This window comes from Aythya fuligula, chromosome 17, assembly GCF_009819795.1.
Source record: "Aythya fuligula isolate bAytFul2 chromosome 17, bAytFul2.pri, whole genome shotgun sequence".
Classification (NCBI taxonomy): domain Eukaryota; kingdom Metazoa; phylum Chordata; class Aves; order Anseriformes; family Anatidae; genus Aythya; species Aythya fuligula.
This window is the reverse complement of record NC_045575.1, coordinates 4,027,782-4,055,031: the sequence shown is the minus strand read 5'-3', so window position 1 is coordinate 4,055,031 and position 27,250 is coordinate 4,027,782. Positions and strand designations below refer to the sequence as shown.

Sequence of the window (27,250 nt, the reverse complement as noted above, 5' to 3'; positions counted from 1 at the left end):
GCTTGAAAGAATTGTCACAGTTGTAGGTTCGCTCACAGATGAGGGTGGCTGCCTTCTCTAATGACCACACAGAAGGTGCCCTTCAGCATCTGAATTTGCAAACATCTTTACTGTCTTCTTCCCTTCAGATAAAGGGCTGCATGTGGAAGTGCGTGTAAACAAGGAGTGGTTCACAGGCCGCGTCACAGCTGTGGAAATGGGCAAGCATGCAGTGCGCTGGAAGGTGAAGTTTGATTATGTTCCCACAGACACCACACCAAGAGATCGCTGGTAACTATCTTCAGCTACTAGATTTTCGAGGCTTGTTTTGCTTTCAGGAGGAAGACCTTGTTTTACTTACACAGGTGCTGAAGACAAAAATATATTGTTGTCATGTCAGGGAGAGTGTGTGCACTCAGGACTGTCCGTCTGCTTTTTAAAGAATGAACACAACACACTCAGTACAGTCTGCTCATCATTTTAGTGTGATCTTCCTGTGGAGGCAGCTGTTACGTAATCTAGAAGTCTCAGTGATGGATGTGTACAGGTTCTGATGAAGCTAACAGCATTTCAGATATGGCTGATGTAAGAAAAACATATGTATCCCTTCCCCCCCCCTTTTTTTTTGTCTTCAGGGTAGAGAAGGGCAGTGAAGATGTGAGACTGATGAAGCCTCCATCTCCAGAGTATCAGACTCCAGATACACAGCAGGAAGAGGGGGTTGTTGTGGCTGAACCTTCTACCTCAGACTGTGTCAGAATTGAGCCAGACACCACTGGACCAAGCAGTAACCAAGAAACAGTAGACTTGCTAGTTCAAATCCTTCGGTGGGTTCACAGTGCTGCTTGTGAGCTGCTGCAGCCTGATTGCTCTAGTCCTTCTATCTCAATCTCAAACTCTGGCTTTGCTTTTTCTTTCCTGCATAGGAATTGTTTGCGATACTTCTTGCCTCCAAATTTTCCTGTTTCCAAGAAGGAGCTGAGTTCCATGAGTTCAGAAGGGTTGCTGGCATTTCCCTTGGTGAGTTCAGTACATCTAGAAAAAAGAGTTTTTTGGTTTTTTTCCCTTACACATTCCATTCTTACGGCAATCCTGCGTCCTATGGAAGTTATTTGTATCCTTAGCATGATTAACATAGTGGAGAAAAAAATGAGAGTTCTTGAAGTGTGCCTCAGTTTTTCTGAGAGAAGATTTTGATGAGGAATTTTTTATTACCATACATCTGTGTGAGAACCCTGTTGGCTGCTACAGTCTGGAGTTCTTGTCCATTGCAGTTAAGCTTTAAAGAAGAGGGGCAGGGGCCAGGTTAGAGATACATAGAAATGAAATGTAGGCACATCTGTTTGTTATGCCCCAGTCTTAAAAGTCCAACTTATGCAGAGAAAATCTGAAAAATAAGAGAACGTGGACGCTAACGCCCCTTGTACATCTCCAGATGTCCAGGCTCACAAAAATAGAGCAGAGTTTAAAGATTCACAGCCCACCTGTCCCCCGTGATATCATTGTCTTTAAATTGGAGAGACATGAATTTGACAGATGGACCACCCTGTGGGTAAGGATGGTCATGCTAAAAGAGTTTGTAGTCAACAGCTCAGTCACAGTATGTTGGTAGCTGGATTCTTCTGGAAGCTGCAGGTACTGTGGTTTTCTTTACAGCTGGTGCCTTTTTTTTAAGGTACCATCTGTTGTTTTTTGTCTTCTACAGAAAGAGTATTTCAAACAGTATGAAGTGGGTCTGCAGAACCTGTGCAATTCATATCAGACACGTGCTGATGCCCGGGCCAAAGCCTGTGAAGAAAGCCTGCGCAACTCAGAGAGAAAGCTGAAGGAGACAGAAGAGAAACTGCAGAAGCTGAGGACTAACATTGTGGCTTTGCTGCAGAAAGTACAGGAGGTAGGTGAGGAAGGGGTGTGAAACCAGAACTGCACCACAGATAGCAACCTTCACCAGACCGAGGCCAGTTCAGGCACCTGAGATGCTTTAGTCTACGATTTAGCTGTGCTTCAGTTCTTACTCAGTTTGGTTCAAGTTGGGCCCAGACCGTCAGAAGCTAAGTGCTGCTGCTGCCGCCCACCTTTCAGGATCTAGGCCTTAGTGGCCATGAGGAGTGTTAACTTTTGTAGTTGGAACTTTTGTGTTGTGTACATAGCACACAGTTTTTATTAGTTTCTGCTTTGTGCTATTAAACGTGGCACGGCAGGAATTTCTGTCCTCGTGCAGGAAGCTGGTGTTAGATTCTGAATCCCTTGTATAGAAATGCAAGGCTTTAAACAGTACTTCAAATAAAAAACTTTGATTAAATATATTTATTACATATACTATCAAATATTAAAACATTATTTCATGTAATATAATGTTAAAAATACTAATAAAGTCTGCCAGGCTCTGAGAAGGGAAGTTGGCAGTGCTTTCACAGCAGATGAGTGCAGCTGTGCACTCCTGGAGAGTGCTGGCAGGCAAGATGCAAAGGATGATCAGGACGAATGCTGCAGAGGATGCTGTGCTGCTGTACAAGGAGGCATTTTGTTTTATTCATTCTTGCACTGCTCTTCAAGATTCACTTTTTCACTAGTATTTCTTGTGCTTCTGGTTTCAGGACATTGACATTAATACAGATGATGAACTGGATGCATATATCGAGGACCTGATCACAAAGGGAGACTGAATGACCCCATTATACATCCTAGGGAAGTGCAGAGGAGCTGGTTTCTTCTACGGAGATGTGGATTCCTGCGGTGGAGGACTGTGACAGCTGATGAGAGGAGAGGGTTTTTAGACAGTACTTCCTTTGTATTGATGTACAACTCGTTCTTGTGACTTCACATGAAAAAGACATTCGTGCTTTTGGCAGGAAAGTTTTTAACATTGTAGTTCTTTGAATCTATTACTTTTGTTTATAAATATTTATTTTTAAAAGACATGGGAACTGTGCCTGGTATGATGGGAGGGTTGCTGTATGTTTCTAGTGAGGTTAACGTGTGGGTACCCATTTTTGCATCTGGGGCGTATACTAAACCTGAAAGACCAGAACATCATGCCTAGCACATTGTCTCTAATAGGAATCTGACAGCAAATTAAAATTAGGTCTTGAGTCATGGAAGAAGAAGTCAGGACTTTGACTTCCAAGATGCTGACCTGGGGTGAGAGAAATCCAAGCAAGGAATCTGAGCAACACAGAGGAGATCAAAACAGTCTCTGTGGGAGCATGGGTAGCAGGGATGAAATCTTGAAGGTTCTGGCAAAGTCGGGTGTGGGGGTAGGGGATTGGCATTTGCCAGCGCAATGAGGTCGCTCAATAAGTCTCTGTAAGTAGATGGAGTTGTCATGATGCTAACAGCTCAGAGGATGAAAATACTTTTAAAAGAGCATGGCCTCCTCAGTGACTCTCAATGGATTGTGATCATTAGATAGAGGTTTGTGTTGCTTTGCTCCAATTGCTGTTCCAGGTAATTTTAATTGGAGTGCTGTAATGTGGAGCCCTGCACTGATGAATTGCATCTGGCTCTGGGTCAGCAACAAGGACAGTGTTTTTCCAACTTCCTCCCAGCTGGAGGCTGCACTACAGCTCCTAGTAGACCGCTTGTGGCACAGATGACTTGGTTTGAGTTCATTGGTTAGCCATCATCTCAGGTCTGCTAGGACAGGATGCCTATGAACTCAGTGCTCAGGAAACTGAAATCTACAGCCTGATGGCTTAAAGAAACACTGTGCGACCAAAATGTTCTCACCTTCAGGAACACCAAATGAAATGGGCCTTTGGAGCTGTTTTGGTGGCTGAATGTGTAACAGATGTTGTAGAGAAAAAAAAAATAAACATCTGTTGCACAAAAAATCTCAAGCAGTAATAATATATAGTACTAGACAACTCCTAAGTTTTACATACCATAGGGGGGGAAAAAAAAAAAAAAAAAGAAGAGAAGAGAAGGTAGATTTACTTATTTGCCTGCATTTCAGGTCAAGAAAGCATATTGCAAGAATAGCATACAATTTGAGACTGATCAGTGTCTTTCAGAATGTGTGTACCCTGACTCCCTTTATAAACGAAGGTAAGAAGCATCCCCCCAACCATTCTGCACATTCCTGGGTTGGAGGGGCAGTGTTCCTTAAATGCAGGAGCAAGCTCATTGTAAAGCTGTGGACGTGGTCTGTCTTGATTTCAGTAAAGCCTTTGACACTGTCTTCCACAGCATCCTCGCAGCTAAACTGAGGAAGTGTGGTCTGGATGATCGGGTAGTGAGGTGGGCTGGAAACGGGCTGGAGGGAAGAAGGCAGAGTTGTGGTCAATGGGATGGAGTCAAGTGGGAGTCCTGTGTCCTGGGGTGTAGCAGAAAGGTTAGCAGGTCGAGAGAGGTTCTCCTCCTCCTCTGCACTGCCCTGGTGACAACATCTGGAGTATTGCATCCAGCTGTGGGCCCCTCGGTTCAAGGACAGGAACTGCATGAGAGAGTCCAGCGCAGAGCCACGAGGGAGTGGAGCATCTCCCTTACGAGGAGAGGCTGAGGGAGCTGGGTCTCTCTAGCTTGGAGAAGAGGAGGCTGAGGGGTGACCTTATCAACATTTGTAAATATGTGAAGGGTGAGTGTCAGGAGGACGGAGCCAGGCTCTTCTTGGTGACACGCAATGATAGGACAAGGGGCAATGGGTGCAAGCTGGAACATAGGAGGTTCTGCTTAAATATGAAATGAAACTTTTTTATGGTGAGGGTGACAGAACACAGGAACAGGCTGCACAGGGAGGTTGTGGAATCTCCTTCTCTGGAGACTTTCAAAACCCACCTGGACGTGTTCCTGTGTGACCTGACCTAGGTGCTCCAGCTCCAGCAGGGGGATTGGACTAGATGATGTCTCAAGGTCCCTTCCAATCCCTGACGTTCTGTGACTCTGTGATATTGGAAGTTAATTGCAGTTTATTGGTTAATTGCAGTTGCACACTGGTTCATCAGGTGATGTTCCCTTTGTAGAGCCTGAATATTATGTTAAGGTCAAAACAAATCTTTGTCCTTTTCAGGTGGCCAGCAGGAATTCCGAACTAGATTTCATTAAAATACAGCTCAAAGATTATGCAGCTTGCAGTCTTTATTTCATAACACGAGGGAGTATGCTAATGTGGAACCTATAGTCCTCACGTGTTTCTTAAGCTTCGTGAAACAGTTTGATCCCTACTCTTCCTCTCCTCTCCTGTTAGGAAGGCATTACACAATTTTACTCCTCTGTTCTCTGGGAACATCTCTTTTCCAGTTTTAACTTCTCTTAAGGCATTTCATCTTTTTGTTCTCACACCAAATATTTTTGATCGAGTTATATTTCTTCCCTGGAGTTACTTTCAACAGTGCAACTGATGTGTAACTGTCCCCTCTCAATTTCCATGTTGCTAGGAAAAGGAAGGCAAGAGTGCTTATTTATTTTTTTTATTAGCTTTTAAGTGCTAATTAAAAACGTTCTCAAAACCTTTCTGCTCATCCTTCTCTGCGTCTGTTTAGAATATTTTTTTGATAACCTTGGTAACTAGACCTATATAGAGCATTCGATTTTTACTAAAGCCTTTAGGAAAACAGGAACAAAGTCTAAATAACCTTCTGCTCCAAGCAGGATGTACTCAAAAGCTGTATCAGTTGTTCAAGGCCCTCTGTCTGACCTCATAAAATCTTCAAGGGTAGGGGTTGCACCAGTTTTCTGCATCACAAACCTTTCCATTGATGGTGTTCTACCTTTGCATCTAGCAAGGCTGTCCCTGTTACAGCTTTGGAGGTTAAAACAGCTGCCTATTGAAAATACCTCACCTGCTGCAGCCGAGGCAGCTAGACCTTGCTGCGTTTAATCATTAATCAAGGTGAGTGGGACAGGGCTGGGGGTAGTAGGGCCCTTCTAAGGATGATGTTACGAATCCTGTGCGCAAAGTAGCTGCTGTACCAGGCTGTGTAAAGTACTGGGTGCTGCAGAGCCCATCGCTCTCACGGGGAAGGAGGGGATCCAGGCTGCTGGAGGGAAGGAGCAGCTCTCTGTGCTGACCACAATCCGTGGCTTTGGCCTTGCCAAGGAAAGCAGGGGCAGCTCATTGTGGAGCTGCAGGTCTGGACTTCTCGTGCCCTCCCCACCCAGTGCGGCTCCAGCACTGGGGCCGTTCCCCCTTCCAATTCCCCTGAGCCCCGGGGGAAGCTGAAAGGAAGCTGCCAGCTCAGCTGCCAGGTGGGGTCTGCAGGCTGGGAGCCTCTGAGCAGGCTCTGCCACAAGCTCATGAAGCATCACATTGTCTGAGCGGGGGCTGCCAGCGCCTGGGAACGTGGGCACGTGTGGCTGTGCCAGCCCCTGGTGCTGCCCTGTCTCCGGGGAAACGTCTCGTGATGGCAGAGGCATCGCCAGCCACCGCTGGGGCACCCCCAGCCTGACCTTGGCTCCGCAGTGTTTGTCTGGGAGGAAAGAGGATGAAGTCTTCCTTTTCCTGGCAGCCGTCAGCTCCTGCTGCAGCTGCCTGGAATCGGCTCCCTTGTTGTGAAAGGGGTGGTTTGGCGGCTGCCCCGGGGGGGAGAAGGGAACCACTGAGCATCACCACGAGCCCGAGGTACTGCAGGGCCTAGGGCTGGCAGCTTGCTGCGGGTGAGCGCACAGAGGGCCCTTGTCACAGCTACCAGAGGGGCTGGTGGCTTCTCACCTGCTGTGTGCTCTCCTGGCAGGAGCAGTGCCTTTGGTCCCACAGGACTCTGCCTGGTCCTGGGAGAGCCAGGAGCTATTTTGGGGGTGTTCCTGCTGCCAGCGCATCCCAACTGCAGCACTGTGGCTCCCAGGGCACACACTCTGGCTGTGTCCCCCCACCCCCTTAGGGACTCCACGTGCCCTTATCCTTCAGGGCCACATCCCCCCTTGTTTCCTCTCAATTTCCTCTGCCCCCCTTATCCTTTCCCTGGCTCTGCCTGCCTTTGTGCAAGCCCCTGCCCCATCGTACCCGAGCCAGGGGTCAGCCAGAGTAGGATGGGTTGTTTTTTAACCTTCCTCCACCCTGCAGGTCTTGTGTGAGCACAGGAGGCTTCTCACATCTGTGGTTGTAGTGGGTTTATGTGGCGAGGTTTTGGTAGCAGAGGGCTGTAGGGGTGGCTTCTGTGAGAAGAATCTAGAAGCTGCCCCATGTTAGATAAGGGCCCCGCTACCGAGCCAATAAGTGATGTTTGTGCCTCTGTGAGAGCAGATTTAAGACAAGGAAAAACAAAAACAGTGCTGCTACAGAGCAGCTGGGAGAGAGAGGGGAGTGAGGAACAGCCTTGGAGGCACCAAGGTGAATGCAGCAGGAGGGCAGGAGGTGCTCCAGGCGCCAGAGCAGAAGTTCCCTGCGGCCTGTGGAGAGACCCCCAGTGGAGCAGGCTGTCCCCCTGCACCCATGGGTCCCACACGGAGCAGATCTCCACGCTGCAGCCTGTGGAGGAGCCCCCGGTGGAGCAGGTGGACCTGCAGTAACGGAGGCCCATGGAAGACCCCTGCTGGAGCAGATTCTGGGCCAGAGCTGTAGCCCGGGGAGAGGAGCCCAGGGAAATGTTGCACCCAGGGAAGTGCTGGCGCATCTGGGTTCATGGAAAGCACACTGAGCTCCTGCTCGTGGCAAGCTGGGCCCCAAAAACTGCCCTTTGACTTAAGAAGTTTTGGGGGGGGGGGGGAGAAGAGCCGAGCCTCCAGCCGTGGCAGTGCACAGATGCCCTGAGCCCAGGACAGACCCGGCCAGATGGGTCCAGGACATGGCTTGGAAGGAAAGCAAGACAGTGGGGACAGCGACTGGATGGCTGCGAGAGCAGTCCTCTGGAGAGGTGACAGCCAACACGCCAGACACCCCTCACTGAGGGGAACCGCTGGGGAAGGGGACACATCCCTGCCTTGTTGTTAACCCCAGAGGTGATGGCTACAGCAGCCCGGGACAAGCACAACCAGCACGGTGGCCGGTGCACAGCGACCATGCCCGTGCTGAGCAGAGCCCGAAGCATCCCCACGCACGGCAGCGGCCCCACACAGTGGGTGCAGGGGATGCCCCCAGCCGGGAACACGCAGGGCTCAGCCTCGGCAGCCGGCACCGGACCGGGAGCCGCTGGGGGGGGGAGGCTGGCGGCGGAGCCCCCGACGGCCCCGCTCCCAACCCTCCCTCGGGAGCCCCCGGGGGGCTGCGGGGACGCCGCCCGCCAACCCGCCCCGTCGGGCGGAGCCGGACGAAGAAGGGAGCAGGCTAGGACGGCGGAACGGGCGTTTATTGGGGCCGCTACACCTTGGTGCCCCCCGACGGCACCTCGGAGCGCTGGGTCGGGGCGCTGAGCGTGGACGAGGCGGCGGCGGCGGAGGCGGCGGGCGGGCGGCGAGCCCCGCGCAGCCCCAGCAGCAGGCGGCACTGGGCTCGGAAGCGGCCGTCGAGGAAGGCGTAGAGCAAGGGGTTGAGGCAGCTGTTGAGGTAGGCGAGGCAGGTGGCGTAGGGGTGCAGCCGCGAGATGAGGCCGAGCAGCGCGCACGGCAGCTCCAGCAGCCCGGCGGCGGCCAGCACGAAGAGGCTCTTCAGCAAGTGAAAAGGCAACCAGCACCCGGCGAAGACGGCCACCAGCGCGGCGATCAAGCGCAGCAACCTCCTCCGGGCCGCCGCTTCGGCTCGGCGGGGGCGCAGGTGGCGGCGAACGGCGGCCCCCACGCAGCAGTAGCAGACGGCCATCAGCAGCAGCGGCGCCGCGAAGCCCAGCGCCGTCGTGCCCAAGCTGAGCGCCGCCGCCGCCCGCGCCGCCCCGCCGCCCAGCTGCAGGTCGCAGAGCGTCCGATTGCGGGGACCCCCCCGCGCCTCCCGCAGCAGCAGCGCGGGGAGCGCCGCCGCCGCCGCCGCCGCCCAGAGCGCAGCCAACGGGCCCAGAGGAGCGGAGGAGCCGGCGGCGGAGCGACGGGGAGCGGGTGCGGTGCGGGGATGCGGAGGAGCGGCGCGGGTGACGGCTCGGTAGCGCTCGGCGCTCAGCCCGCCCAGGCAAAAGGCGGAGGCGAACATGTTGAGCAGCACCAGGTAGCTGCTGAGCTTGCAGAGCGCCGCGCCGAAGGGCCAGTGGAAGCGCAGAGCCGTGTAGGCGGCCCAAAGGGGCAGGGTGGCCACGAAGGCCAGGTCGGCCAGAGCCAGGTTGCCGATGTAAGCGTCGGCGGAGCGGCGTTTGGCCCGCGGGCCTCGCCACACCGTCAGCAGCACCAGCCCGTTGCCGGATAGCCCCAGCACGAAGACCAGCGTGTAGAGAGCGGGCAGCAGCGAGAAGGACGCCTCCCAGTCCGCCTGCCACTCGCACGCCTCCCCCGTCTCGTTGCCCTCCTCCTCCTCGTAGTAGTAGTCCAGCTCCCCGTACTCCATGGCGCAGCGCTGCCCCCCGCGCCCCGCAGCGCCCCTATAAAAAGGAGCCGCCGCGCACCGCCCCGCACCGCCCCCCCGAGACCCCGCACCGGGCGGCCCCGCCGCGACCCCCGCCCCCAGGAGGCGCCGGGACCCCCGCCCCAACCCCGCCCAGCGCCCCGCATCGGTGCCCACCCGGCAGAGCATCGCCCGCAGCCCCCTCCGCAGGGGCAGCGGCCGGAGGGGGCCGAGGGTATTGGGAGAGGAAAGGCTCGGGTGGGAAGATTTTGGTTGTGAATTGCCTCTCGGAACGACCTAGGCGGGTGTCAGCAGCACAGCCCAAATCCCTGCCAGCCTTCCAAGGGGAGCGTGTGCCATATGCTGCGGCAGAGCTGGGTGCCGGAGTGCCAGCGGGGAGCTGTAAGCCAGGCTAGAAACGTGCAGGGTGAGCAGGGAGGGCAGAAAGTGAATGCTGCGGGAGCTTCATGGTGAGTACAGCAGGGAAATGGAGCAGTGCTCAGCATGGGGAGCCTGTGGAGGTCCCTGCTCTGGGGGTGTTGGCGCCCCATCCTTGCACAAAACCATTCTGTTGCACTTGGTGATGCCAAGCCAGAGTGCAGCCTTGGATAAGTAGGGCTGGCAGGTCTAGGGGAAGATGAAGCAAGCCAAAAAGCATCCTGACCTTGTGAAACACCATCCCTCACCTCCCCGTCAGTAACTCACGCCTTCCCCCAGCACTTCTCACACAGAAAAGAGGGAGAGAGGTGGAGGGGTGTTCCAGGAGACCTGGACATTTGCTGTGATTTCTCAATGGCAGAACTGAGTTTGTTTTATCTGTCCTGGCCAGTTTCTTGTAACAATTGTCAGGCCCTCATTCCCTGATGATAAGGAGAAAGTGGCTACTTCCTGAAAAACAGACTGCATGCGTAGTGTCCAGGAGGAGAGCGTGCACAGTGCATAGTGCCTGCACGCATAGTGTCCGCAGTGCCTGTACTGGAGCAAGAGAAGGAGCTCTTAGCAAGGGTTGTTTCAGGTGAGGGGGAAGGTTGGGATGACACTGTGGCTGAGTGGGACTTTGTTATTCTTGAACTCGTGGCTTGGCTAGCTGGACATGTCGGGTCAGTCCCTGTCAGCAACATTCGGTGGCAGCGGAGCCCCTTTGTCAGGTGTTTACGCATTCCCCAGTAGGACTGGGCCTGCTGCACCCACGGAGCATCCTCGTACCCCCCAGCTGTGCTCAGGGTTGGGAACAGGCAGGATTGTAGTCAGGAGCCCTGGAGCCAGCAGCATCTGCAAAGTCTCCGGAAGCAAAATTCTCTGTCCGCTGGGCTGGTTTCCTGCTGATCACAGTCTCTGTATTTCGGGTCTGTTTTTTCTTTTTTCCTCTTCTCAGACATGCCATAAAAACGTCCTTGTTCGGGGAGAGCCTTGCAGAAGACACTTCCCCTGTGTTGGTCCTGAGGGTGGCATGTGGCCAGCTGCAGCTCTGCCAGGAGCGGGGAGGGAGCGCTGGGCTGTGGTGGGCTGTTTGCTTGCAGCAGAGGTTTTTTTCCCTCACTGGGACAGAGGACGTTCCTGTTCCCTGTCTGTGTGTTACTGCAGCACGTTAAAGCAAGTTCAACATGTGGGATCTGATGCCTCACTGGCGTTTGACAGGGGTGAGACTCTGCAGCCAGGTGAGCCAAAGCTTCCCCTGAGTCAACACCGTACATCTCCGCTGTTTCTTCCCCTGCAACAGGCTTCCTTGGAGGGGCTGAGTCCCTCAGAGCAGCCAAGGCCTGTGGCCGCAGTGGGACGTGAACAAAGTGAACTCTGAATCAAGATCAGTAAGTACCTGGGAGCCAGGAATCATGTCTCCCAGGGCAGCAGGGCCTTTCTGTGTCTCTCCCATTCTCTGCCCAACACCATAAAGCCTTCCTTCCACCTCAGCTGCCCTGCTGTGCTAAACCTGGCATCCCAGGGGACTTCTGGGCAAGCAGGAGGGGTGCCGCACACCTGCTGCAGATTGTAGTCATGCAGGGTTGTCTGCGCTGGGATGGTTGGATCAGTTGTCAAGGGCTGGGCAGATGAGTGCCACTCTTACCTTGCTCCAAAGGGAACCTAATTCCTGAGCAAATGAAATGCCAGCAGGTTGAAAAAAAGCTTTTCAAGCCAGGAAATCCAGCTAAAAGGACTCTGGGGTGAAAAAGAGGAAAAAAAGGAAAAAGAGGGGAAAAAAATCAAAAAAGCACCACATCATTTTATTTCACATGCTTCGGCACAAAATCTCCAGCAAAGAAGACTGCCATCTGGGACAGCAGGAGCTCGTTTGTCCTGATCCTGATGTGCTGGCATTTATTTTTATTTATTTTTATGTATGTATTTATTTATTTATTTATTTACTTACTTACTTACTTATTTATTTTTATAGTGATGGATAATTCTGGTGTCCCCCTAGTGGTCCTAAAATTCAGTGTTCTGACCAGTGCAGTGTCTGTAGCCTGGCTGATTTCCAGCGGTGGCAGGCAAATCACATATACTGTGAGGCACGCGTTTCCTCCCAACGGTCCACATTTCAGCCTCAGGTTGGGCTCATTCAGGAAGAAGGCAGAATACTGTAACCTCCCTGTGAGCTTTCTGCCTAAACCATGTTTTCCTGTCTTCTCCATTTCTCTTTCAAAACTGTTCCTCATTTTCTTGTTCCTTTTTTGAACTGACAACCAGACAACGCAGCAGGATTTTGTCACTGGTGTGTGGAAAAGCATCCACAGGAAATGTCACTTTCCGTCTCCTCCCTCCACAGATTTCTTCTGGTGCTATTTTTTTTCAGCAGCAGCTGTACCTCCAATGAACTTTTTGTAGAGGCTCTTCAGTCTTCCTCTTTCCTTGAGATTGTTGCTCTACAAGAGACTGAAGATGCATGAGCAGTTTTTCTTCCCTTTATAATATTCCTAAATTTTTATCCAGACTGTTTTGCCAGAAGTGAGATGTAAACAGCCTAATCTACCTATAAAACGGTCTCTCACACTCTTGGCCCTGGGGCACTGTGGGCTTTACTGTCTACTAAGGAGAGCAGTCCTGTTAGAAATTAGGAGAAGGAGCCCTTGGGCAAGCCTGAGTGCTGCAGATCCAGCCAGGGCAACACCAGGGAAGAAGCAATGAAGGTATCGTTTCTTTGCTGATAGGCAAAGCAGAAGAAATGATGTCTTACTTTCCCAGGGCTGCTCTGATTCTCCAGGGCAGATTCTGTTACAGAGACAGGTTTGTCAGCTTCCTAAACAAATATACAGGCAGTGCAGTTAAAACCTGGGGGCAATTACCTGTAAATATCATGAGAACAGTTTACAAATCATAAGATCAAAAGCAAAATGGTATTAATTTTGTTCTTGGTTTATAAGCCAGCAATTGTCTACAGGTGCAAGGCTTTTTACAAGCATATAAAGAAAATTTCTCTCAAGGAAAAGTGAGTACTGAGTGTCTTAAATATCCCCAGGGTTTGAGGAAAAAAAAGCGTCAGATATTGTATTATCTGCCTACCAAAGTTGGTATTGCTCAATTTTTTGTAGGTATCTGACAGGGCTGGTGTTCTCTGTTTTGATCTGAACAGATTACTTGTCGTACAAAGGTCCCACAGAACACAATTCACCTTTTTCATGCTTTGAGGGGATTCCAAATCTGCCTGGCCAGTGCTTTGTAGACCGCTAGGACCCACATGACAAGGCAGCACATTGCAGGAGCAAACCACATGGAGAGGCTTCGGGGATGTCTTCAGTGCAACAGTGAAAGGAGCCTGGTGAGCTGGGCAGGTTGGGCATTGTCTGAGCTTCTCTGCAGGAGGGCTGCACTTGGCTGCAGGATATCCTGGAGAGCAGGACAGAAGGTCCCGCAGCAGCACTGAGGAATGGGCTGGAGCTGGAGGAAATGGCTGTCAAGCCACGCTCAAGTGAATACACTTGTCCAGTGGCCTGGGGAAAAAGGGAGTTCCCCCGGCACACACTGTCAATTTTCAGAAGCACATCAAAATCATACACATTTTTTACTGGGATTTCAAATGCAAGTCTGAAGGAAGACACTTTTACACTGCCTTTCTCTACTCCAGCCAGCAGATGTGTCTCTCCTTAGCTCAGGAGGGGCAGATGGGGTGGCACACTAACAAGGGAAAGGGAGTAGGAGGCTGCAGGATGATCCGGGGGCCTCCTTTGTCTCTGCAAGCAACTGCGGTGAAGAGTAGGACACTGATGGAAAGGGAATGAGAGGATTCTCATTGCTTCAGCGCTCTCTAGAGGCATAAAACTCCAGCAAGGACACTGCTCCAGACTGCCTTCCCCTTTGGTGTAATCTTCAAGCAGCTGGCTGCACACAGGAAATATTTTGCCTTTTACACAGCACTGCTGGAAAGCCCAACTCTGCAGCTGGGCTTGTCAGACAGCCCACATCCCCACTCTCGGGGACAGTGCATCCTACGGCTGGGATGTTGCCAGGGATTATTTTGCCCTGAAGGTGAAGTAGTTCTGGAATGTTTTCCTGCTGCTGGTGCTCTGTCCTCGTCCTCGCACTGTATGCCACTGTTTCTGTCTGCTTGTCTCTAGTCCCTGGTGCTTTATTTTCACCAGAAAGGCAGCCCAATGCTGTTTCAGCAGGCACTGGGACAAAACCTGTGGTGGAAGGTTTCACCTTCAACCTGAGGGTGGGTGCTGTAGGACAGTGGGGACAAACCTGGGCACCAAGCAGTCACAGGCTGCAGCTGCTTCCATTGCTTTCAGCTGCCTCCCTGCCAGTGGTTTTGCAAGGGGTTTGTGATGCCGTGATGAGACAGGCTGCTGCGGTGATCTGTGTGCTTACAGATGTCCTTGAAGCTGTTTCAGCATAGTGGGAAAGTTGGGTAGAATTGCAGAGATCCTCAAACTTACCTCTGTAGCATTTTTGTCACCCTCCAAGGAAGCACACTCTGTTTATTGGAGGAATGAAAAAAATACCTGGGAATCTTTGCATGAAGAGTTTCTAAAGCAAAAGACAAAACTGACATCGTTGAAATTTAGATGAGAAAGGGCAGAGCTACTACTGCTGCTGTCAAGGGTTTGTCATTAGGCACCAGAGTTAATGTTGCATTGAGAAACCTAGGCAGAACCCATGCTCCTTTGAAAATCACAGATGACACCAAGGTAGGTGCATGTGTCGACCTGCTCGAAGGTAGGAAGGCTCTGCAGGAAGATCTGGATAGGCTGCACCAATGGGCTGAGGCCAACTGTATGAGGTTCAACAAGGCCAAGTGCCGGGTCCTGCACCTGGCGCACAACAACCCCAAGCAGAGCTACAGGCTGGGAGATGAGTGGTTGGAGAGCTGCCAGACAGAGAAAGACCTGGGAGTATTGGTTGACAATCAGCTGAATATGAACCAGCAGTGTGCTCAGGTGGCCAAGAAGGCCAACAGCATCCTGGCTTATATAAGAAGCAGTGTGGCCAGCAGGGCTAGGGAAGTGATTGTCCCCCTGTACTCAGCTCTGGTGAGGCTGCACACTCAAGTGCTGTGTTCAGTTTTGGGCCCCTTGCTACAAGAAAGACATTGAGGTGCTCGAGAGAGTCCAGAGAAGGGCGACAAAGCTGGTGAGGGGTCTGGAGAACAAGGCTTATGAGGAGAGGCTGAGGGAGCTGGGGGTGTTCAGCCTGGAGAAAAGGAGGCTCAGGGGCGACCTTATTGCTCTCTACAGGTACCTCAAAGGAGGCTGTAGTGAGGTGGGGGTTGGTCTGTTCCCCCACGTGCCTGGTGACAGGACGAGGGGGAATGGGCTAAAGTTGCACCAGGGGAGGTTTAGGTTGGTTATTAGGAGACACTTTTTTATGGAAAGGGTTGTGAGGCATTGGGATGGGCTGCCCAGGGAAGTGGTAGAGTCACCATCCCTGGAGGTCTTTAAAAGACATTTAGATGTAGAGCTTAGGGATATGGTTTAGTGGGGACTGTTAGTGTTAGGTCAGAGGTTGGACGGGGTGATCTGGGAGGTCTCTTCCAACCTAGACAATTCTGTGATTCTGTGATTGCAGCCGGATGTTCCACCAGGCACCTCTCGTAGTCTCCTCATGAGGAGCCTCAGGCCGGGAGGCGGCCCCAGCCCCGCTGCTCTCCGCCCCCGGTTCCGACCCGCCCCCTACGGCCGGGCCCGGAGGCCTGCAGGCACCTGGGGGAGGCTGCCGGGCCCGGTGCTTCGGCCTCTCACTCTGCTCCCCTGGCAGCCAGGAGCAGGCTGTCAGCCCCTGTGCCTAAAAGCTCTCCTGGCAGGGCAGGTGGAGGTGCCCCAGGGGCCTGTGGCACCCTGCTGGCCTGGCAGGCCAAGCAGGGACGGTGAGGAAGAGGAGGGTGAGGAGGGCAATGGTGTCTGTCCTCTCAGCAGGCAGGGGGGCTTTGGGCTTGGCATCTTCTGCAGGCCCATTCTTTCCACTCTGCTCCAGAACCACCCCAGTGCTGGGCTGCCCCTCCACGCTCCTGCCCTTTTGCCAGACTCCCTCCTGTCCCCCCTAGCTGCACGTAACCTTTTCTCAGACTGTGACAGAACGAAATCTGGTTAAGGCTCTTAATAATTTACCCTTAATTCTTTTGCTTCCCTAGGCTGACATCGAGGAAGAAAAAGATGCCATTAAAGCCATTTAAGTACCTGTTGCCTGAAACAAGGTTTCTTCATGCAGGCAGACTTGTGTATAAGTTTAAAATCCGTTACGGTAGCTTCAAAAGGTAAGAAAGTTAAAGCTGAAAAGTCAAGCTGCAGCTTGGTAATCATTTGTAGAACTGGGTTAATATAAGAACCTTGATATAAATTTTGGGGGCTTCTCATTTCTTGCCTTCTTTTGCTATGAAAGTTGTCACTTAAAAGCTGCTGTTGCGCTTTAATTTGTTGTACACACCGAGCATCTCTGACCAAGTTCTGACTAGGGACCCTGAACGTGTTAGATATGAAAATGACTGCACTACCAAACCATAAATCAGAGAATACTTGCATGCCATGATTACTTATATTCCACTTAATTTACTTATTTCCAAGTAACAATTATGTAATTTGTTTACTTTTGAATGGATTCTGATTTTTTAAAGACCTTATTTCTCACTGTATGTCTTATTGTTGGCTGATACCTAGCAGCAAGCAATGTTTGAGAAGGTAGTTTACAAAAGACATATTTAACATTGTGAGAGCAAAGTCTGATGTAGGCAGTACACACTTACCAGCAACAAACATCCATACTTAGTGATGCGAAGCCCATTTCTTCAACGGTTCTGCATTGTGGATGGAATTAAGGGACACAAGCTGATAACTTCTTTTTGTCTCTTGAGTAGAATGTAGAATGGATAACTGATAGGTTGGAAGACAGAAGTGTTAGTCTGAGGCCATCTTGTCAAAAAGAAATCATAGTACTTAGTGGGGATTGACTGAAAAGATCTGACCTCTTATCTGTTCTGCCTGTGTGCGCACAGTATACAAATGGACACAAATCAAAAGAAACAGTCCTTCTGAAATAATATAATTTTTAAGAATGATGTTTTAAGAATTCAAATTCCTGCTAAGTATTTCCTTTATGTAGTGAGAATATGCTTTGTTCGTTTTGTTTTGTCATTTGAACTCTGCCAATGAATGTAATTCCATTGTTTTGTGACTGGGGTGGGACTAATTCTCTCTTTGTTTCACAGTGCTTCTGAACTAGATAACATTGAAAGTGCTGTCAAGGAGTTAGAGGTAGGACTAGGATATAAAGCAGGAATACAGAGGGAGTTGGGGGAAGAAGGGGAAAAGGATAAGCAAAGCTGTATGTATCTAGAATGTGCTTTCCACAACTCATGCAAACTGTAAGGTTATTTTAAAATTTTCCCAATCCTTGAAACTGTACTTCACTATGGAATTGTGGTTATATTCTTAATATTATTCCCTCTTTTTTTTTTTCCCATCTTCTCTATCTCTAGGAAGCAATTCGAGTAATCCTTGGAAATCTTGATGATTTACATCCATTTTCTACAGACCACTTCACTGTCTTTCCCTGTATCCTTTCAGCCTCATAAAAATAAATGAGTCAATGAATGTGTTGGGCATTACAGAATTCACCATTTATATCCAGTAATTTGCAGATCTTTCGTTACTTTGAGCTTCACAACTTTACATTAGCTGAGGACTAAGCTCAGTTGTTGCCTTCACCAAAGAATTGATTTCAGAAGGGTGTTTTGCATTGTTTTTAGATTAATGATCTTACATTCCAAGTCAGATCTAGTCAGACAAAGCAAAAGCATATATATAAAGCTAGGGCATTGTTTAAAACTGCTAATGAAGTGTAAAATGTTCCTTACAGACTCAACAACTTTGGCTCACTGGTAGAAAAGACTCCAGTAGTTTTCTGGTAAGGTACATTACAATTAAACCACAGTCATGGGATTTTGAGGGAAGATTGTTTCTGTAAAGCTGGCATCAGTCTGTTCAGGAAGAAGTTTGAGCTTGACCTCAGGAGAATTGGGTAGTGTTCTCATGAATTCTCATGTTGCCTAGATGAATGTTTAACACAAGAGCTGTGTCTTGAGTGGGTGCAAATGTGAGTATATGTCAGTTATATTTTTTTTCCTTGTTTTGAACTATGAAGCAGATGTAGTGATGCTACTCACATGAATCCTAGTCCCTTTTGATTTCTAAAATAATTACCTTATAGTTAGGAATGCTGATAAGGTTTTATTCATAGGGTTGGAAGAGCCTGGCATGTTGTTGCTTGAGGGAGAATGTCAGGACTTGAGCCAAATTCAGTTAAGGAAACACAATATATTAATACAAGCTACTGATGGAAGAGTATCACCTGGATGAGTTTTTTGTTATGTGTTACTAGTGTTTGTTCACAAAGTTAGTACCCACAGATTGTATTTGCTCCTTTATACATGTGTTCAGTATGGTTTGATTTTTGAAGCGTGTAAGGCATTCTCAGGACTCCTGTACTTTTAAAATGTTAGTGCTAGGTTCTTAAGTCTTAACATCATTCTCAGATTTGCGTAAGTGGGAGAGAGTATCAAAAATGAGATTCAAACACAAAAATGTACATCTTTCGCCTTATCCCTACATCTGCATTATGTATCTAGAACTCAACTCATTTCAGCAAAATTTATCTTTTGGTAAGTCTGTATGGTTATGTTTGGATAATTTCTGGGAACAAATGGGTATGTTGCAGCATGATGCCATTATTGCTCTTAAATAAAATTATACTTTTCTACTCTGAAGTTAGCTTTGTCATTGAAACACTGGTGAAGTAATTCTGCTGCAGCTTTCAGATACATACATCTACATATGACGTTTGCCCTTTCAGCTAGTATTTTTCTGAAGTAACGACCAGTGGCTCCCAACATTCACTGCTTAATGTCAGTAGCTGAGTTGGAGCCAGTACATGTATGTGGACAGAATTTTTTAATTCCTTGTACTTTTACTATGCTTGCTGACATTGAACTCCACCTGCCATTTCATCACATTCTTTGTTGTTTTTATAAAGAAGGAACACATTTGTTTCTCCAAATAATGATAGTAATAATGGTAATGTGTTTTGTATAACTTTTAAATGTTGTCACCTCATGAGTGTCTCATTTCCCACATTTTCTATGAATTCACTGAACAGGTTCAGGCCCCAGCTAAGGTCTGTGTTGGACATAACATTTATCCTTCTCTGTTGTGAAAAAATAGTGTTTATTCTTACAGTTTCTTGTTCTAACTTGTTACTGGTCCCCAAGGAAAGCTTCCTTTTCTTTGTCTTACAGCCTCTAATTAGATATTCTAGTCTTCTTTCATTCATAAAATGTAATAAGTAATCTCTTAGTCTCACTCATTTGCTTGTGTTGTAACATCCCCTGCCAAACATAGTATGTTTTGATGTAAAAACTTCTAAACATGGAGAACTCGCTTACTTCCCTGTCCACCTTACTTACTCCAGTATTTAATTGCCCTCCCCAGATATTTGTACAGCATTTCTATTCTAAAAATATGTGCAGCATAATGTGCCATAAATTTCAGGCACCAACGTTTCTGGTTTCTGTTCACGGGGATTTTTTTTCTCTTCCGGAAACTATATATGGATCCCATGCATCAGAGGTTAGATGGGCAATATTTTCTGGAGCCTATGCTCCAGATGTCCTTGCATCTTCTATCTGATGCCAGGTCACAGTGTGACGCTAACAGTTCTAACGTTCATTCTTCTCTTCTGTAGGCTTCTTTCACTTTTTCAAGAATAGCATTTGTTCCCATTGCCATCAACATCTGACATTCGTTGGTAGGAATTCTAATTCTACAACTGTTCTGGAGTTGTATTTACAGTTTTTTCAATTTTAGCATATCATATGCAAGTTCAGCATACTCTGCCTTGTTCTCAGCAAGTGAGGTACAATTCAAAAATGTACTTTTAAGCTGGTTAAAGAAACTCCAGTGTAAATATTCACTGAATTTTGTAATACCTCTGTTACAGGTAAAGTACACGACGACAGTTACGAACTTGTAAGTTGTGTGTGTGTGTTTTGAGTAGTGTATATGTCATAAACAAGAAAGCTAAGCTAATTTGGAATGCTTTTGTTTAATGAGAGCTCAGGATAGGTTTGTTTTCAGTATGGATATGTATCTGAAGATGGAGTTAGTGAAGATGTCCTGTCCAAATTCTCCCAAAGAAATCCCACTATCTCTGTTAGAATTACACTCCTACTAAAATCAATCACTCCTACTACTCTTCTAAAGACAGAGAAAATACGATGCCCTGAAAGCACAATTTTGAGCTTAAAACTGTTGAGCATAAGTTTCTGGATGGCCTCTCTGCTTATCAACCCTTTGAATAAAGAAGCTAGTAGTTTATTCATGAATCTTTTTGTTTGTTTGTTTTCATTATAATTATGTGAACAATTTTGGTACATTTAAATGTATATTAACTTCAAATTTTGTTATAAAATAGAAAAGTCAAAATCAAATGTTACCAATGCAAAGTTTGCAATGTTTTGAAGGTCAAGAGAAGAAATGAGATGTCAGAAAGTACTGAAATGGAAGAAACAGTGAAGAAGAGAAGGGTTGAAGGTCAAGTAGAGACCTCATACCCAAAGCCATGTATCAACAGGTCAGTTGACTACAAAACATTCTTCCAGGGTGTATGTAAATATTTTTCATGTGCCATTGACCATCCTCATACATCATTGCTGTGTAGCCCTTTGCCCCATTGTTCTTTTTCATTTTTTTCCTAGTTGAAAGAATTTAAGCAGTATTGCCCTTATTTGGAGAAGACTTATCATATGCTTTCAGGTTCCAATGCCATTTAATAGGGGACATAAATCTTCCCCTTTAACTCCTTTGTCTTAATGTTGTATATAAAATTAATTCAATTGGCATGTCTCTTGGACATTTGTAAATACTTGAACTTTGTAAAATTCTTATCCTCTCTAATATTTTCTCGTCTGTTAAGTCTTATTTGTGTGCTCAGTTGTTCCTCAAAGAAAAACTAATCTGTGTGTTTGATAGCTTTTGTTCCTCTTCTCTGAGCCTTTCCAACTTACAGAAGAGGAGGAACTCTCCAGATTCTCCATCTAAGGTTGGGGGAACAAGCCAGCACATGGTATACTTGAGGTGTGGGAGAGCCTTGGCTTTGTACAGTGCCATAATCCCATTTTTCAATTTTGTTTTCTGTTCTTTTGCTAGTAATTCCTCCCTTTTCCTAACTTTGGATTATTTTCTTTGAGGGTACTACTGAGTGTTCATCTGTCAGAATTTCTATCCCTTAATAGGGATAGAAACGTAATTATTAATTATCTCCATAGAGAATATAAAATATCATCTATGTTGATCAGTTTAAAGCAGATTTGTTTTCCCCACATTTATCACTTCATACTTCTCTACACAATTTTCTCTGCCATTGTATTGTTCCATGTACAAGTCTTGTAGGACCCCTCCATGGTTCTTTGCTTTCAGCCCTTTTCTTTATGTCAGTAACCTTGTATGATATGCAAGCTTTCTCAACTCACTGCTCATCACCTTTTCTATGTCACTTAACACTTCTATTAAGTGCCTTCTGTTTTTTCTAGAGAAGCAGAAAGCTTCTCTACTGGAAAACTCCTACTGTAATGTGTACGTATGTTCATTTTTTTAAGTGAAAATTTGAAATATGAGTACAAATATGTATTAAGGATACATATATCATAGGCTAGAGGTTTATAATAAAGTACCTAAGTTGCTATTTACATGTTTGCTTCTTTTTCATAATATTTGGTGTATTTTTAGACCTGGAGCTGAGAGCGTTCACCATATAATTAAAGCAAAGCATGGATTTGAAATGGTAAGCTGCAGAATATTCAGAAAGACGCAACAGCATTTGTTTAGTCCTTGATTCTTAAAATGGCTAGCATAAAAGTGCCTTCAGGTAATTTTTTTTTCACTTGCATCTGTGATGATAGAGAACATTTTTGATTGCTGCTTATGAAAATTAGTCATATGATGAGCTTTACAGAGAGACCACATGTGCTTTTCTGATTCTCAAACCAAGAACAGTAGGGTTAAACTTCGAAGTTTAAAATCTTGCTTGAACCTGAGGTTAGTGCAAGAGGCAGTAAATTTATTCTTATATTATCAAGAGGCAGTAAATCTATCCTTATATTATCTTCTCTGTATGACAAAGTTATTTCACTCTCTTTTAAATAAACATACATGCAGATTCTGTTGTTTGTGGCCCTTTTTATTTCTGATATTCTGGCTCACTTCCTGCTTCTGACACTTTGCACTTCTGCCCTTTAACTGTCTGTCACTGTGTTGACTGCTACTGTGAATGAGCAGGTCTAATGTCTAGGGGTCTGTTTCGTCAAGTGGCTGTTATTTCTCACAGCATTTCATTTAAAAAAAAAAAAATCTATCTATGCCATACCAGCTGTTACTCTTTTAGTATGTAGTATTTTAAAGTCTACTAAATGAATTACAGCTTCACTTTAGGTCTGTGAATGCCCTGGAGAGGGAGGGGTAGAAATATATTGCTGAGGAAAGTTGTCATACTAAAAGTAAAAAATAAACACAGAACAAGAGTAGACCTTGTCAAGTTCTTAAAGCAAGCAAATAAATAAAAATCTCATTTAAAATATAACTTTGTATTGTATAACACAATTTATGGATTGCTTTTCTTTTCAGAATTATTCCAAAGAAATTCAGTGTGAGCATAGTCCAGCATCCCTGACCATGGGCTGTAACCAAGAGAATTTATGTAAGTAAGAAATTCCTGGATTATTTCTTACATGTTGCATCATGTTGTTCATCTTAAGTCAAAAACTACAAGATACTGGTTTTCTTATAAAAATAAACCAATTGGTTTTCCTTTGATTCTTATTTGTATTGGTTTTCCTTTAAGAATCATGTTTGGTATTTTCTAGCGTGTTTGGTATTTTCTAGTGTCAGGAGGATGGAGCCAGGCTCTTCTCAGTGACATCCAATGATGGGACAAGGAGCAATGGGTGCAAGCTGGAACATAAGAGGTTCCACTTAAATGTTAGATAAAACTTTTTTACGGTGAGGGTGACAGAGCACAGGAACAGGCTGCCCAGGGAGGTTGTGGAGTCTCCTTCTCTGGAGATGTGCAAAATCCATCTGGATGTGTTCCTGTGTGACATGATTTAGGTGTTCCAGCTACTGCAGGGGGGTAGGACTAGATGATGTTGATGATGTTTCCAGGTCCCTTCCAATCCCTAGCATTCTGTGACTCTGTGAAACTTCTTAGGTGTCAGTCAGTGCTTGTGTGTATCAGTTTCAAAGTCTGTCAGTCAGCACGCAGTGAGTATGGAGAGAGTGAGTTCATATTTTTGTTCTTGATCCTGTTTGTTACAGGGGAACCTGTGGAATATAATGTGGAACAAAGTACAGAAACCAGTCAGGCTGAAGGTGAAATGCAGCTACTGCAGCAGATGGAGCAAATCAGAAACAACAGAATTGGGCAGTCAAAACGAAGAGGTCTCTCAAAGTTCTGGAGAAGGTACTAGCACTGCAGCTATGATCAGATGTAATTCTTACTGAAAGCTGCCTCGTAGTCCATTATTTGTTTTCCATTAGTTGAAGTTGAGAACCTCCTGTTCTCATATTTCCCGATTATTTTTTGTGGTTAAACTAAGGTCTTCGAGGTAAAGAAACATCAATTCGTGTGCTTTATTCTTGTAGAAAGGTGCAAATTCCTAATAAATGCCCCTTTTCTTATCTGTCTGGGGAAAAAAAATCCACAGGGGATAGTTACTGACTTCAGTCACTGCCCTTGTATCACATAAAGAGTACCATCTACAAAGTGACCGTGTGAAGTAACCATGCAAACGGTGGCTGGACATTGCTAAGAGTGCTCTAAAGCTGTAGAAGCTGCATGGCATAAGAGTATTCTATTCACTACACACAAGTCCAACAGCCACAGTAAGAGGTAGGTAACAGACTTGGAAGAAATAAAAATCCTTCTTAATCATAATGTATGTCAGTCCCTTTAACTACTGAGACTAGACCATTAAGGCATGAGTTATTCTTTTATTCCTCCCTTATTTTTTTCAGTCTACTTCCAAATAGTTTTGTACTTGGAGTTATGTTATTTTAGTTATTTACAATTCTCAGAGAAGTATTATAAGTGTAATGTGCTCTTTTGTTTTTGTTTCCCTAGCATATTTTTTTCTCCACTACATCATCTTTTTGGTGGAAAGAACTGAACTTGAAGTATTAATTGTTGTGGAAATGTAAACTTCTACTGTGAACGTCAGGTTGTATTGTTTCTTTTGCAATTCAGCTTTTCACATTGCTTGTCTCAGCTATTAAATGCTTTAAATTATCATCTGTTTACATTTTAAAATTAGTGTACCGAGGATGTTGGGTTAGAAGTAGTATGTCTTCACATCCTATAGTTTTTGGAAAAAGCTTTAATACTTTGTTCTTTAAGTGTGGTAAGTGTTTTTACATTTTAAAATCATTATATGATATTCTAATAAAACAAACATCATCTTGGAACTGTGTGATATTTTAATCATCCTTGCCCAATCAGGAAAAAAAAAACCACATTTTCCAAGAGATAGCAAAATTAGATTAACATGACTCTAATGTAGCAGCAATTAAGGATTTGTTATATCTTTATAGCAAATAACAAAGTTAGATGATATGATTTTAATAGCACTTAATCAGTGTCTAAGTATGATCTTAAACACAATGATCTAAAGAAATTTGCTGCAATAGAAACAGTGACTTAGTTAAAGGTTTGTGAATGGCAAGGTTCACCCAAGACTTAGTTGTAGGGTCCTGCGGGGGGTTTGAAGTCCAGTTGCATGCTTCCAGAATATCCCCTAGAATGAATTATTCACCCTACTCCTTTGTCTGTTTGTCCACAGACAAGTTAGTTCTTTGAAAGGTTAGCTCTGACATGCACGTCCTCTGAATGAGCTCTGCCTCTGCTAAGAAGCTGCCCAGTTCAAAGAAAGATCACAGTGCCTAGTGTGGCTCACATGCCTGTGCAAGACTTATACCAAGCACAGGAGCGGGGTGTACCCACCACACAGGAAGCAGAGGTTTCTAGTATTAGATGACCTCTTCCATGTGAACCACAGTACAGGAATTCAAAAATGGTGGAAATACTCTGGAGGAGATTTTTACCACTACACTATAACTTGTGTAATTATTTATGACTAAACAATAGCCTAAGATATCATTACCTGTATCATCATACTTGCTATAAAGAATTAGGCCATCTATCTAATTAGGCCATATATATATAATTTTTCTCTCAGGAATATACTGAGCTCATGTTCCTTTAAAGGTTAATGATGCCCAGCTTGTAAGTCTGGTCATGTTCAGTGTACTGAACTGTCACAATTATGGATTTCCAAATAATGTAATGCGGCCTCAGTCTAGTCACGTTCCCTGAATTACCACGGCCACACTTTAAGAGTTCGGTCGCGTTCAATGAGAACTATCACAGCTAGATTAATTAGTGCAATTTATTAAAGCAACAGGTACACAGGATAAATAAATCCACTGTCTGCAAAGCATGTGCAAATACAAAACATAGGAGTAACGCAGCCTGGCTACAAATGTGTTAAAAGATATAAAGTGACTCTATAGAGACTTGTAAGTTTCCTGGGGAGGCACTTGGAATAACCAAGTGTTCAAGTATAACCCAAAGGCATCACAGTGCCGAGGGGAGAGAGGCTCAGCCTGTCAACTGATCCCAGAAGTCAGAAGGTATCTTTATCTTTCCTTACACAATGGTATCTTCCCTAACAGCCTCTCTCCCTTAGGCTAATTTACACCATTTTTATCTTTTAGGTGGAGCTTGAGTGACTCTTGTGTTATAGTTAGATTCTGGGTGCTGAAGCTCGTTGGTTCAGCTTAACAAGGAGCCAGGCTTTGCCTTTGCTTGGAGCAGGGTGTGAGGACTCCTCGGGAGACAACTCACTGCCTTGATCTTGGGCTGGCTTGGCTCACACGGCTCTGTCTGGACTGGGAAAGTGATCTGAGCTGCGAGGGATGAAAAGTACAGCTCAGAAACCTGAGCCCGTGTAGATCTCAAAGCAGCTTTTATCTACCCAGTTCAGTTACCAGCTGCTTTATTCAGTTAGCAGCAGCATGTCCAGCTCTGTCTGGTAGGGGACTGCTGACTGGTGACACATGTAAATGACATTTCCTGCCAGAGTAGTTAAAGCAATTTATTAAGTGGTGTTAGGCTATGCTGCTGGTATGTCTGCAGCTCCCTGCTGTAAGTAGCTCACTGGACAGGATCTCTCTGAGCAGCTATACTTCTGGAATACGGGCTGCACAGGGGTACCAGAATGTGACAGTTCCTGCCCCAAAGAATTTATAACAATAGGCACAAATGTGAGTGTTTGGGGCACAGGAAATCAGTATTTGTCAGTACAATATGTCATGGTCTGCAAGGAACGCTGCCCTGCTATTTGCCAAGCTTGTCTTGAAATCTTAGCAAGGGGTTACTTGCAAAGATGGTGTAGGAGAAACATGCAGTGGCTGTGCTCATGGAAAGCTCCTCCCAGCAAGGGAAAGCATTGTTCTGCAAGCTGCCAGACGTATTTAAGGACTGGGTTGCATTAGGGCCTAACATCTGCCTTGCAGTCTGAACACAACGTGAATCTGAAGCTTTTGGACTGCGCTGCTCCACAATTTGGTTGTAAGGTTCAGAATTCAGGTACAAATTAAACGGTTGGACTAGATGATCTTAGAGGGTTTTTCCAACCGGAGTGATTCTATGATTCTATGAAATTCACCCACAGCGCTCAGTGCTTGGCTGCCTAGCCACATTAGATAAAGATCAGCACTGTACCATCTTAATTTATGGCTGTTATGAAACTATCTTCTCATGAAAGAGTGCCATGTGCCTTTTCAACTATTTGCAGACTAGTCCAGAGTGCACACCCCATAACTAAAGAATAAGCTTAGCGTTTTTTTCCAATTTCAGATGAAAGATCTATTAAAGCCAAAAGTCTATTCAAATATTTAGTTTATATACATGCATACATTGTAAACCACTGAGCAACCTCATTCTGAGCAAAAATTGAAAGACTTGTGGATTTATTTATTTGCAGATAAACCACTTGGGGGGCTGAGCTGCTTTTTTTTTTTTTTTTTTTTTTTTTAATGAGTATTATCGCAAGGCTGTGTTTTAATATAAATGCAAGGCAGGAGAGGCTGGGAAGATCCCTGGAGCATTCCCCTCCTGTAGGAGCTCCCTGTGTCAGGCAAACGCAGGCCGGTTTCCCCCACACCAATCACGAAGCTGTTGCTGGGTCTCCGCTGCCTTCCCACTGGTGTGCACTGGGTGTCAGCTGGGTAGAAAGCGTTTTTCTTTGGATGCACAGAAACGAAGGATTTTGTAAGCGGATTGAACCAAATGGCAGCCAGCGAGTCCTGCAAACAAAGCCTCAGCTTGTCCTCAGCTCTGCCCTTGGATCGCTGGATGTTTTGACTACGATGGCACAGGAGCCGACTGAATTCAACACGGAGT

The 27,250-nt window shown here is 46.4% G+C and overlaps 3 protein-coding genes across 3 annotated transcripts in view; 2 read left to right on the top strand and 1 right to left on the bottom strand.

The window, feature by feature from the left end:
- The window catches only part of MORC2 (MORC family CW-type zinc finger 2), a 37,847-nt gene extending 33,956 nt beyond the window's left edge, over nt 1-3,891 (top strand). Inside the window, exons 22-26 of the mRNA XM_032199016.1 lie at nt 129-270; nt 615-806; nt 906-999; nt 1,685-1,873; nt 2,577-3,891. Coding sequence (XP_032054907.1) covers nt 129-270; nt 615-806; nt 906-999; nt 1,685-1,873; nt 2,577-2,645 — 686 coding nt within the window. The 3' untranslated portion in view covers nt 2,646-3,891. The remainder of the gene's footprint in view (nt 1-128; nt 271-614; nt 807-905; nt 1,000-1,684; nt 1,874-2,576) is intronic.
- A 4,321-nt stretch (nt 3,892-8,212) lies between these two features.
- Nucleotides 8,213-9,319, bottom strand: LOC116496287 (apelin receptor A-like). Its single transcript, XM_032199260.1, has one exon. The coding sequence runs from the start codon at nt 9,317-9,319 to the stop codon at nt 8,213-8,215; it is 1,107 nt and encodes a 368-aa protein (XP_032055151.1).
- A 6,256-nt stretch (nt 9,320-15,575) lies between these two features.
- Nucleotides 15,576-20,567, top strand: MAJIN (membrane anchored junction protein). Its single transcript, XM_032199072.1, has 7 exons — nt 15,576-15,629; nt 15,879-16,001; nt 16,950-16,995; nt 17,220-17,295; nt 18,276-18,401; nt 19,736-19,764; nt 20,493-20,567. The coding sequence occupies exons 2-7, from the start codon at nt 15,901-15,903 to the stop codon at nt 20,565-20,567; spliced, it is 453 nt and encodes a 150-aa protein (XP_032054963.1). The 5' UTR covers nt 15,576-15,629; nt 15,879-15,900.
- Nucleotides 20,568-27,250: the final 6,683 nt, after the last annotated feature.